Below are 12,907 nucleotides of genomic sequence, written 5' to 3'. Positions count from 1 at the left end.
AGCAAAAGTCAATGTACCTGAATTATCTCTTTATTTCACCCTTTCTTGATTGAATCATATACATTGTTATAAATATGATAATGAAAAAACATTTAGGTAGATTTGAAATGAAATAAGCTTATGATGAGAAGATAAACAGAACTGTTGTATTAGTACAGCTTACTCTGTTTTGCTTATTACTCTTCTTTTTTTTTGTAAATGAAAAAGCAACAATTCCATGTAAATAGCAATAAAATAATTTTTTAAAAAACTGAAGCTAAAATAAAATAACTTTAAAATGTGACTGGAATATGAACAATGCACACTGTACAATGATCTGATCATATTATGCAAGTCTTTGACTGTAAAGGAAGTGCAATAAACTTTACTGAAATGAATCTTTAGAAAACAAAGAATAATAATATTCTGTAAAGTTTTCTGAGTAGAGTGATAATAAATACAATTTTTTTTATTAGATATAGACTTTGTATTTTTAGTAAATGACCAGATTTCTCTCTATCTCTAAAATGATCAATGAAACATCTCTTTTGATTAAATTTTACTAAAGTAAAGAAGAAACAGTGAGTTAGTTCTAAAATAGATTGAATACTGAGTAATAGAAATTTAATTAATTTTTTATTGGTAATTCAACTGACTATAGTTTTATAGTAAAAGAATTTGTAATAAAAAATAAAGTTATCTTACATTCACAATTTTTGCCATCACCCTGAAATCCATTATTACAAGTACACGTATAGCTTCCGTCGGTATTTTCACAAGTAGCATCAGCATGACAGACATTTGGATTTTGACATTCATCAACATCAACACAGGTAAAACCTTCATCAAGAGGTATTTTGTGAAACCTGCAACATACTCCACAATCGAAAAAATTACAATCCAAATTTAAATACTTGTAAATATAAAAAATATAAATGCACTGAAATTAAAAGTAGTATTTTACAGAACAAGTTTTATAAAAAAAGTTTATTCCACAAGTTATATAATTTATTGAATTTCCTTTGTTGTTGGTACAAATTATAGTGGACAAAACTTCTCAATGACAAAATTTAGATATGTTTATTTTCAAGAATGTTTGTTTCATCTTTGTTTGTGTAAATTACAGTTTTGTGATCACAACATGATGATTTCTGATCTTGGATTATCTGCAATGCGGTCAACTACAACTGGATTACATTTTGAGGTTAAGACTTATCAATGGTACTTACCTAGCATTAATTGATTACTACATTTCTTCTTCTGTTACCTCCTTTCTGGACTGCCTAAGGAATAAGGCAGTCCTAAGACATAGGAGTTGTTCCAAGAAATACTTACTGAGATAAAATTAGTTAAAGATCATATTTATTTTAAGTTACAAATCAATACTGACAGTAAATTACAGTATAAAATATTAGAGAATGGGTACAATCTACTAAACCCTAAAGAAGTACATTTTCAACAGAGTTATTAAGTCTAATAATTATGAAAGAGTTTGGATATAGAATTCTTTCATAAATACTTTTGACTGTAGCCATTTGTACCATTTTTACTAAAAAATCATTGTAATTTTGCACCCATCTGTATCAGTTTGCCAAAATAGTACATGAACATCATTATAATTGTCAATAAATTTACTGGTGACCAGGTGTGCCTTTGTAATAAAGCTGAGGTATCCAATTATTTTGCTCATGATAGTTGAATATAGTGATTTCAATGAGAAGTTCACACATAGCCTGAACAATTCATGCTACAAAATCTCTACAATAATGAGAGGTCAGTTCCTTCTATAAGAAAATCAGCCAGACATAAAGTTTTGACTTGACTGGATCACCCTTCTGCAAACACAGGATTCATTAGCTGATAAGCCAAATCTTTTTAAATACTGAGTGAAATTTCCATGGTTAAGCAGAGCTTAAGCAACACAAAGGTAAAGGGCCGAAGACCAGTATGAATTCATAAATTGACCTTTCCATACATATAGTGTTCCACTAGTACTATACTATGTTTGGTGTGTGTGAAAATTTGCAACAGAAGCAGATCAGGTACACTTTTTCTGACCAGTTTCTCATCAACCAGAAATTATTCACTGATTACCTCCTCCTTTCCCCATTAATAATTCCTACTCAGCAATCCTTATTCATTGGAAGAGGCTTCCTCAGAACAGCAGTAGTCTGAAATTCATCTGTGCATTCAATAAACAATAATAACAGCCTTGCCAAAGATAAATTCCACTATGTATAAGATACTTTACTTTGTAAATTTCACAAAAGTGGTCATTACTACCTGCCCAATGTGATTACTAATAAATAATTTATTGTATATAAGTATGCCAAAATTACAGACTTATGTGAAGCAAACGACTGTGGACTTTTTATATTAAATAGGGAAATTCTGACTACAGCTTATTTTTGTATACCCTTTTAGAACCATAGATTTTACCTTAAGCCTTGAAGAGATGAATTTTGTTGATTCATTCAGCTACTTAGTAAAACAGATGTTTTAATATATATATGAGGGATGTTTGATATTCCCATGCAAAGTCAAGAAAACTCACTTGTAGTATATTATTGAGGTATTTGCATTTCTACAAGAAGTATACATAGAGCTTCAGTCAGATACATTCATAATTCTGACATTGGCAATTGACTGAGTTGATCATGTATTGTGGTTTGTTAAAAATGGATGAAAACAAATTTTTTGTGGGGTTGAAACATTATTTTTTGAACTGCAGAACTGCACATGAAACTAAAGGCAGGCTGGATAAATGTCAGGGTATGTCAGCTTTATCAATCAGATTGGTTAGAAGTAGTTATTTTTGGAGTGGTTATATGAGCACAAATGTTCTGTACAGCCTGATGAGGTTATATTTTATAGAGAATATAAAAAAAATTCATGATAATGTAATGGAGAATAGAAGATTGAAAGTGCATGAAGTAGCTAACATACCTCAAATGAACGGATGCATCATATTTTACATGAATATTTAAATGTGTGAAAATTACCTGCAAGGAGGTGATGTTTGCTCACATCAAACAACTGATGAAAAGCATGAACAGGTAACTATATCTAAACACAACTTGGGATTGCTTCAATGCAACTGAAAAAACGTTTTTTCTGATGAAATTGAATTCATCACTACTGACCTGAAACTGAGGAACAATCAAAATAGTGGGTTGTATTCAAGGAATTTGCTCCAAAGAAGGAAAAACTGTTGAACAGAAAAAGTAGTGGCCACTGGCTTTTTGGATGCTCGTGATATAATCTTCATTGAGTTTCTGGAGGAGGGTAAAATGATAACTGGAGTGACATCTTCAGTGGATTATCTAAATGAGGAAATAAGAAAAAAAGATTATTTTTACCATGACAATGTATCCAACTTACTTTTTCCAATTGCAACAGCAAAATTGTTTGGTTTACACTATATGTTTATTTTTTATGCATGAATTTAACAAGCATCTCTCACATATATATATATAAATATATATATATATATCTCATGACTACATGTTGGTAGACTCTCAATACTAACATTACTTTGAGTATTTTATTTAAATAAACCTAAATTTAAGAGTAATTTGTATGTAGATTAAATTGTAGCTTTCCTATTTTTAAATAGTAAGTTTGAAAAAATAGATTTACTAATAATAAATAAAATGCTAAAGTAATAATTTTTATTGTATGTATACATACAATAAAATTATTGAAAAAAAATTGTTTAACCTACCCATAATAACAAGAACAAGTAGATAAATCATCAGGACGACTGCAATAACTGTTTGGCTGATTGCACAGAGAAGGATTTCGTTGACATGGACTTTCACTTTCTACATTACAAAAAGAAGAAAAATGTTAAATACAATATAATAATCACATTATTAAACTTTTAAGACAAATGATAAACTTAGAGAAGATTATTATCACTAAAATAACTATTTCACAGCAAACTGTTTTACTTTTTTATTCAAAGAATTCTTTTTAGATTAATAAAACAAAAAAATTCACAGTAATATAATTATTGTTTTCATTAATTAATTAAGTAATAGAAATAAATGGTTACTTAAATATAAATGATTATCTGAATGCATGATACAATAATATTTAAGTAGGAAATAAATATTTTACTTTAAATTAATAGAGGAAAATTTGCTAATTTAAGTATTTCACATTTTAGCAAAATTATTGTTTTCATACTACTTTTCAGAAATTTCTTTAAATGTATAAAAAAAAATAGCAATGAATAGATTCAAATATATCATGTGGCACAAATTCATTTTTTCTTGAGTTTTTGATTATTTTTCTTAAAACTTTTGTAACTGTAATTATCAATTACAGGCAATTTAAATTTCTTCTTTTAATTACTTCTAGTTTTTCGCTTAGTAATGTAGTTGTGTAATTACTGTTTTTTAGTTAATCTAGTTTTTACTGATGTTTCTAAACATCTTTCAAATTTCCAACTTGAATGATCTCTATGTCTCAGAATATTTGTCAGAGTATTGCTGGACATTTTAGTTTCAATATTTGACTCGGAAATTCCATGCAGTTTTGTTATTTTACATTTCAGTTAAACCTGGTAAATGGAGTAATAATATCCTATTTTTGGAACTAATATTATGAGTACCAAACCACCACCAAATTAGTTGTATGGAAAAGTATCCTATCATAGGAATATTGGAAGAATTATAATGTTTTATAGCAGTGATTCTCAACCTTTATAGCTCTACAATCCTCAGGAAGTAAAAAAAGAAATATAATGAATTTATCACGAGCCAATGACAACCCAATGAAACCTAATTAAAACTATTTAGCTGTGTTGATTGCGGTGAGTATGAACATGCATGTATGAAGTGTACAAACATAAGCAATCTACAGGTTCCAGCTTGGTGTGTACATGCTCCTTGTAATTTGATCTGCTTGCATAATATCCACTGTAAGAGCATCATGTTCAAATATATGCAAATGATACATCTGAATATGAGGGGTATGGGATTGCAAAACACTAGTTTAGTTTTGAATGTAAAGCATGCATCTGGTGCCTTTATTTAAGTTTCTGAATAATAATAATTGAGGTTTCGGTTTTTTAGTCTAGGGTCAAACGATGTAATTTTTTTTTCAATTTGTTCTTAAAAGTGGATAAATTTGTGAAAAATGAAGTGAGCTATCTACATTCAGTGAATCGATTAGTAAAAAGACAAGATTGTACAATGAGAGTTATTTAAATTATGGTTTTACCTAACTGGATGGAAAGTCATAGTGTCTTGTTTGCTTTCAAGTCCTCTCTAATGAAAGCATAAAGCCATTAAAACTATTTTGACATTTGGAAACTAAACCTCCAGATCATAAAAGCAAACCCTTGTAATTTTTTGAAAGAAAATTAGATACTTTGAGAAATCAACATTCTTCTGTTTATAAATCAAGCCATACTGATAAAAGTACACTTGAGGCATGTTATATCGTACATTAAGGGTAGCTAAGATGTCCAAACCCCATACAATCACAGAAAATCTTATACTGCCTGCTGCAATTGATATGGTCAGTGTTTTGATAGGTGTGAAAGAAGCAAAAAAATTGAAAAAAATTCTGCTTTCTAACGACAAAGTATCACAGTGAATCGATGACATGGCTGCCAATGTTCTTTCAGATAATTCAGCTAGTGAGTTTGAGTGAATTTTTTAGTATTCATTTAGATGAAGCAACAAATGTGGCAAACATATTTCAGTTCTTATGCTTTGTGAGATATGAATGGGATAGGAACACATCAATCAAAATATGTTGTTTTGCAAATCAATATCTGGTCCTGCAACAGAACAATGTCTTTTATGAAGCTACTAAAAACTATAACATAGATTGGGAAAAATATACTGCAGTGTGTAGTGAAGGTACAAAGGCGATAACTGGAAAGAACAGTAGATTTCTGAAAAAATTAAAAGGTAGTCTTATATCAAGGATGGAATGGATGCACTGCTTCCATCAGACATGCTCTTGCCACAAAAAATAACTCTGAAAATCTTTAACGAACTCTTTGTAAAGCAGTAAAAGTGGTTAATTTGGTTAAAAGTCAACCATTACAGAATAGAGTGTCTGCTGAAGTATGCGATGAAACAGACAAAAAGAAAAAAAATCACTTCATTTCCATACAGCAGTCAGATGGTTATCACTTGGGAAAGTGTTAACCCGGTTATTAGAATTGCGAGATGAATTAATAATATTTTTTCAGGATAAACAAACACCATTCTCATTGCTTTTACAGAGTAATGAATAAATGTTACAGTTGGCTTACGTAGCTGATGTATTTTTGCATTTAAACGACTTGAATATGAATTTACAAGGACATGATAAAAACATTTTATAAATGACAAAGTTCATACTTTCATTAAGACGTTAAGAAGCAGAGGGATATTCTGGATTATTTGTCTTCAAGACTAAAATTTTGGTATATTTCCACTCAATTCTGATTATTTTGAGAAAAAGATGGATGAAGAAGAGACTATTATTCACTACAGTTTGGATAGCATGCACTTTCAAGTTTGGATAGATGCACTTCTGCGTGCTAAAAATTCAGTAGGTGGAATATTTTCTGAAAGATAAAAATGATTTCTCAAAGTGTTGGGAATCCATTTAGTGAAAACATTGCAGCTACTAGGTTACCAGTTGAGATTCATAACCAGCTCATCAAAATGTCTGCCAATAAAAAGTTAAATCTACAATTCACATCTGAAGATTTAGATATATTTTGGCTTGCATTGAAGTGAATAAGAAAATTCACAGAAGCATTAAAAATATTAATCTCTTTCACCATATCTTACCTCTGTGAAAAGGGTTTTTTGTCCATGGTTGCGCTAAAAACTAAATAAAGGAATTGTCTTTTATCACTTGAAAACAATTTTCTTTTGTGTAATACTAACATAGGTCTGTCCTCATATGGAGATTCTTTTAAATGAAACACAAATGTAACAATCTCATTCATTTATCTTCTTTACATGTGTACTTATAAATGCAAGTAAAATGTTTATAATAAATGATTTTTTCACATAAAATGATTTCATTATTGCTTATGAGTAAAGTTGTTGGTTAATTTCGTGACACCCAGATTGAGAAACACTGCTTTACAGAATACATCTCTATTGTACACACCTCCAGTCATCATCATCATCATCTGGTGTTCTGTTGGTGGTAGGTCCCTTATGCCCTATCTCCAACCATTTCTGTCCCAAGCCTTTTCCTTCATCTCCTTGTAGGTTCCAACCTTCACCTTATCTGTTAACTTCATCCTTCTTCTTTCTTACTTCCTTTTTCCTTATACTAAATCTAAATGCAATAGTCAAGATTCTACCTCTAGCCACAAGTCCTGACCAATTTCCTTTTCTTTTGTGTGTACTTGCCACATAACTGCTCTTTCTTCTTTAATTTTGGTCATTACTTCCACATTCTTCACTTTATCCATCCATCTTATTTTCTCCATCCTTCTCAATCTTCATCATCTCAAAAGCCTCAATTTAATCCTTCTCTCTCTTCCTTATTGTACATTTTATTTTATTATATTATATTTTTACCATAAAGTTTATTATTTTTTTTAGAGACCTAATTACTGAACCTACCAAGGTGTAGATTTAGATTTTTGTGATGGTTTCTGAAGTAATTCTAGAATAATTTGGGAAACATCTATAAGAGGATTATAATTTTTGTTGTGCTTTAACACCTGGTTAGACTTTGATTAGATAAAGAACTTGAATATCACAAATTCAGAGTCTGTGCAATGTAATGTAGTTCATAACAATGAAGTTATTAAAAGTACAATAATGAAAAATTGAACAAATAATTATGATTAAAAAAAATCATTCATTTTTTACCTGTACAGTAATGCCCATTTCCACTGTAACCTGGTTTACATTGGCAACTAAAAGAACCAACTTGGTTTATGCAAATAGCATTTGCATGACAAGTTGATGTTCCATCTGAACATTCATTAATATCCACACAACCATAATCTTCTGAACCGTTTCCTGCATATAATGTTTGGAATCTAAAATAACAAAAAATAAAATAAAATGAAAGTTGAGGCTTGTAAAAAGCAAAATTGAAGAATTTATTTTTGAAATAAAATGTCTGTCTATAAATAAATGCACTTAAGTTCAGTAAGTACATTGTCCATTACTGGGAACCGCTGATATTGATTTCACAAAATCACCACTCAGCGAAACCAGTCATCCTATAATAGGACTAAAAATTTAGAAAAAAATTTATATTTTTCAGATACTGATCTTAATTACAATAAAATTTATTTTTTTATTTTACCTATCTGGCACAGAAATGCAGTTAAACACATATTTATGAAAACGTTGAGAATGGGAAATGGAAACACAAGATTCAAAGGTACGTAAAGATCAATGAATTATACAGCATATTTAATTATTTATTTATTCATATAGGTAGCTTACTTACTTTTGTGATGAGATGAATAATGTAGCACGTGAAAGATGCCAATCTTGATTGGGATTTGAACCCAGAACTGTTTGTGTAAAAGCCAGAGTGCTTTTTTCCAAACAAAATTCAGTAAAAACTTCACGTTTTAATAGGGTTTGTTAAATATGGCTTCTGTTGTTTAATAGCAGAAAATTGATCACTTATCACATTTATAATAACATTTTTAAATCAACAAACTTTTAAAGTTAATGTTTCATAATACAGTTCTCTATTAAGAAAATTATGTTCAGAAGTTTACTTTTATTAATTCTATTTATTTTAAACTTAAAAAAAAAGTGTAAAAAGCTGAAAACTTTATTTCATACCCAGGATTACAAACACATACGAAATTATCTCCATCTGCAAGACATGAACTATTGGCAACACAAGTAACTTGACCTTCAAGACAAGGATCTTCATGTTCTGAAAATGAAGTGAAAAAAAAAAACATTTTTTTTACCTTAGTCAGATAATAATAAAGTAATCCCTAAAAGAGATTTACTTTTCTTCATATTACAAAATAAACCTATGTAATTCAAAACTAGTCAGAAGTGAGAAATCATAAATCAGGCTTTAGTTTTAACTATGTCAACTATTTGATAGTCTTAAAGAATATTATAGTATTATAAATTTATGACCTATTATAATCATGTCTATTTTTTAATTATGGCACCCTGAATTAAAAAAAAAACAATATTACTTAATACTTATTATGAATCACATCTTTGCATCAGATCTCTGTAGGTAAAGATTATTTGTTTGGAAAGTAACTCTTTCCCTTGTTTATCTGGATCAAACTCTCAGTAGTATTTTATACTACAGCTGACATAATTGGATCAATGTTCCAGAAAGTGCAAAGGTTTTATTCATATTTAAAATTAGATAGTTACAATCCATCCAGTGAATGGTTTTTTGAACTGTTAGTATAAAACTTCCAAAACCTTTAAAATAATTATTTTTAGATATAGGTACAGTTGTGTCATCTGCAAAAAGGGTTACAATGAATAGCTCATTTTGAGCCAGTTCATTAATAAACAATAAGAAAAGGAAACGATCGAGAACATATCTCTTGGACACTCCAGGTTCTACATCTTGATGCGAGGACCTAAATTTTACATGTGTATTCTTATCAAATAATTAAATTTTAACTACTAATTTATGGTTGGTGAGGTATGAATTAAACTAATTGTGAGCTGCTCCTCTTGTTCCAGAGCTGAAGGTTTTTTATCAGTAAAAAATGTGGAACTAAATCGAATGTTTTTAATTATATCACAAAATATTGAAAATGGAATATTTTTTAAATCTACTCAATTTAAAATATTTTCACAAAACTGAGAAAGAGTTATGTCAGTAAAAAATGTTTTCCTAAAACATCGCTGAAGATTTGTCAATATATTACGCTCTTCAAGAAATTTTAAAACTTTATTTTTTGTAATTTTTCAAAAACTTTACAAAATACAGATGATAAAGAAGTCTGTCTATAATTATTTAAATTAAGTGTAGAATCTTTCTTAAGGAGAAGAATTACAACAATTGTAAGGCAGCTGGAAAGTACTCAATTTATGAAAAATTCATTGCTTAACTCTGTAAAGACATGATAAACGTTTTTTAAAGTACTGATAGGAATTTCAGTAATAACCACCCACTCTTTATAATTAGCATACAAATTTGAACTTCCTGTATCAACAGGAAATAAAAATACTGACTCATCAACAAAACCATTGAAGATGAATAGCTTTGTTTGAAGTAGATCAATATTTTTATTATTACTTGAAACATCAGCAAAGAATTTATTAAATTCTTCTCCTACAAGAATATGGTTGAAAAATGGATGTTGAGTACTTTATTGATCATACTCTTAAAAGAATAAATTACGTATATGTATATATATAAAACAAAATAGGTTTACTACCCATGATTACAGATATCTATGTGCTGGTCTTGAATATAATCTGCAGAACAATATAATGTTTAAAAGGCAGAAAATTAATAAATAAAACAAGAATTTTTTTTGTAGCATTCTACAAAAAAATCATTTTTAATTATCTAAAAATTATTGTTTATAAAAATACCAATTGTACCTGATATTTTTGATATTTTAGATGTTGCAGAAAATCTTAAAATTTTTTCAGTATTTTCATAATTTATAAAAATTCTTGCAGTCTTTAATTTTAATGAAAGATTATCTACGGGACACAGTTCATTAAAGTAAACTGCTTGGTCAACTGAAATTTGATATTCTTGACCTGTATTGTCTGCTCTAATACTGTGTGATGACTGAGATCGTAATACACCTGGAAAATAACATAACGCTTTTTAAAATTCAAATTAATATAACTTTTAAATTCAATTACATTCCTAATATGTACTAAACAAACTTTTTTTCCATTATAATACTGATTAAATTTTGTTTTTATTTTTTATTATTAATTATATAGTATATATAATCTGTATAATATAGATGCTATTGCAGTAGTAGCTTAGCATCAAATATATTTACAGAATTAAAAAATTTAATTTGTGTACTAATAGTTTTTTTATGCAATTAATTATCCACAATCTGTTCCTTCGGGAAAATGAATAGATGTGTTGAATGCTTATAACTGATTTCGAGAAAGCCTTACAGAAATATTCCATTTTATTCTGGATGGCGCCCTGAAACAATTGCCGTTGGATGATAATGAAATGAATTTTTTGTAGTGGGTGAAAAATTGCAAGGCCTGAATAATACTTCAACTGGGAATCTCTGGATGGAAACAAAGTACATCGGCAACCTCTGTCTAGAATTTAAATTCATGTAAAAGCAACTAACTTTCACTAGGATTTAAACCTCAGAAGCTTAGACTTAGAAAATCAGCAATTAAACAACTGATTTGTGTTAACCTTAATAATCAAACTACTTTTTATTTAAGTTATAATTAGAATTCACAACCATGTTTTGTTTTCCCAAGTTTTTTTAATTTACTTTATTTCTTATTTCAATCTATAAATAAATCATTTTGAATCTAGGTAATTCATTTATTAATACTGATACTGATGATCATTAAAATAGAATGGAAATTTATTTCAATCATTAAAAAATCATGATGATGGTTATCATCATCATTACCATCACAGGTTATCTGAGGCAGGTTCTATCTACCATGTCGTTCTCCTTTCTCCTCCAGTCCCATCTAAACTTTTGAGTTCAAAATAGTATAACCTTATTTTAGATTGTGTATAAATTTTATTCTTTTCCATTTTCTCTTCTTTGTTCCTTCTACTGATTCTTCTAACATTATTTTAATCAAATTTTCTGTTGTCATGATACTCCCAGATATCTACAATTTGGATATAAAACATGAAAATTAAGATAAAGGGAGGAAAAAGAAAGGCTATGCATTTGAAATGTGGCCATGGAAAAGAGTGGAAAAAATTAAATGAGCAGAGTGAAAAATGAAAAAGTAATGAGGAGGATTAATAAATAGAGATTTAATAATTTGAATAACTCGTAATAGTAAGCTAACTGTCTGGAAATTTTTTTTAACAAAATTAAAAACAAAAAACTTGGTTTTAGATTTACAAGATAAAAATTACCTGGTGAAATTTTTGAGAATTGCTGAATATAGTCTCGCATTGATAAACTAGAATCTGGTATAATAGGAATACTTCCATGAACTTCAGCTTCTAGTTTAAGATGATCAAATACATCAAGCCCAGTAAAGCGTTGTGTTATTTTAATATGATTTTGAGAATTTAGAAACTTTATATCCATGGTATGGTTGAACACTCCACCTAAGAAAAAAAAAACATGTATATATAGAAACACAAAAAAATAGCTACATTAAAACTTTGATAAAGTGATAGTGTAATGTTTGTAGTTTGAGCCAGCTAGTGCTGCGCTCTAGTTTCTATTGGCACTGGCCTTCGAGTCAGTTTCATACACTCATTCAAGTTAAGAATCCCGTCTGGTACCGTCATGTATTTCTTCGTCTAATGTGACTTATGTGGTTTAGTCATCTAATATGTTATTTAGTATCTTTTACAAATTAAATTCAACTATTCTAGAAGAATATTGTTTCATTCCTTCATCCAACAATCAATACAGTCCATACTACCTCTAAAAACTTAACAGATAGAGTATTATAATAACATGCTATAGCTATTTCAAAACAAAAGAATACATTTCTATTCATTGGTTAGGTTATAATTAATGCAGAAAAACTCCATCTACTGCACTTTATCTCATAAAATGATAATTAATATTCTTGCACTATGGCTCAGCGGCTGAACCGATTTAGATGTATGACACCATGTTGGAATCCTTACATTACCAAGAGTGTTACAGGCTATATAAATATATGTAGTAGTGGAGATTTGCCGGTTGAAGCACAAACTTTAATGAATTGAATTAATGAACTGTGAGCCTCTATCACTGTGTGAGCTGGGTTTGAATTGAATGATTCGAATGAATAATATTACAAAAAAA

General features: G+C 29.0%; 1 protein-coding gene across 2 annotated transcripts in view; it reads right to left on the bottom strand.

Moving 5' to 3' along the window:
- Positions 1-12,907, bottom strand: part of Ndg (Nidogen) — a 99,610-nt gene that overhangs the window by 48,767 nt on the left and 37,936 nt on the right. For both annotated transcript variants that reach the window (XM_075367934.1, XM_075367935.1), the window contains exons 7-12: positions 12,016-12,213; positions 10,521-10,733; positions 8,766-8,862; positions 7,827-7,999; positions 3,704-3,803; positions 685-845 (exon numbers count right to left, since the gene is read on the bottom strand). In XM_075367934.1, coding sequence (XP_075224049.1) covers positions 685-845; positions 3,704-3,803; positions 7,827-7,999; positions 8,766-8,862; positions 10,521-10,733; positions 12,016-12,213 — 942 coding nt within the window. The remainder of the gene's footprint in view (positions 1-684; positions 846-3,703; positions 3,804-7,826; positions 8,000-8,765; positions 8,863-10,520; positions 10,734-12,015; positions 12,214-12,907) is intronic.

Source organism: Lycorma delicatula, chromosome 6, assembly GCF_047948215.1.
Source record: "Lycorma delicatula isolate Av1 chromosome 6, ASM4794821v1, whole genome shotgun sequence".
NCBI classification, from domain to species: domain Eukaryota; kingdom Metazoa; phylum Arthropoda; class Insecta; order Hemiptera; family Fulgoridae; genus Lycorma; species Lycorma delicatula.
This window is presented reverse-complemented; position numbering and strand designations above follow the sequence as displayed.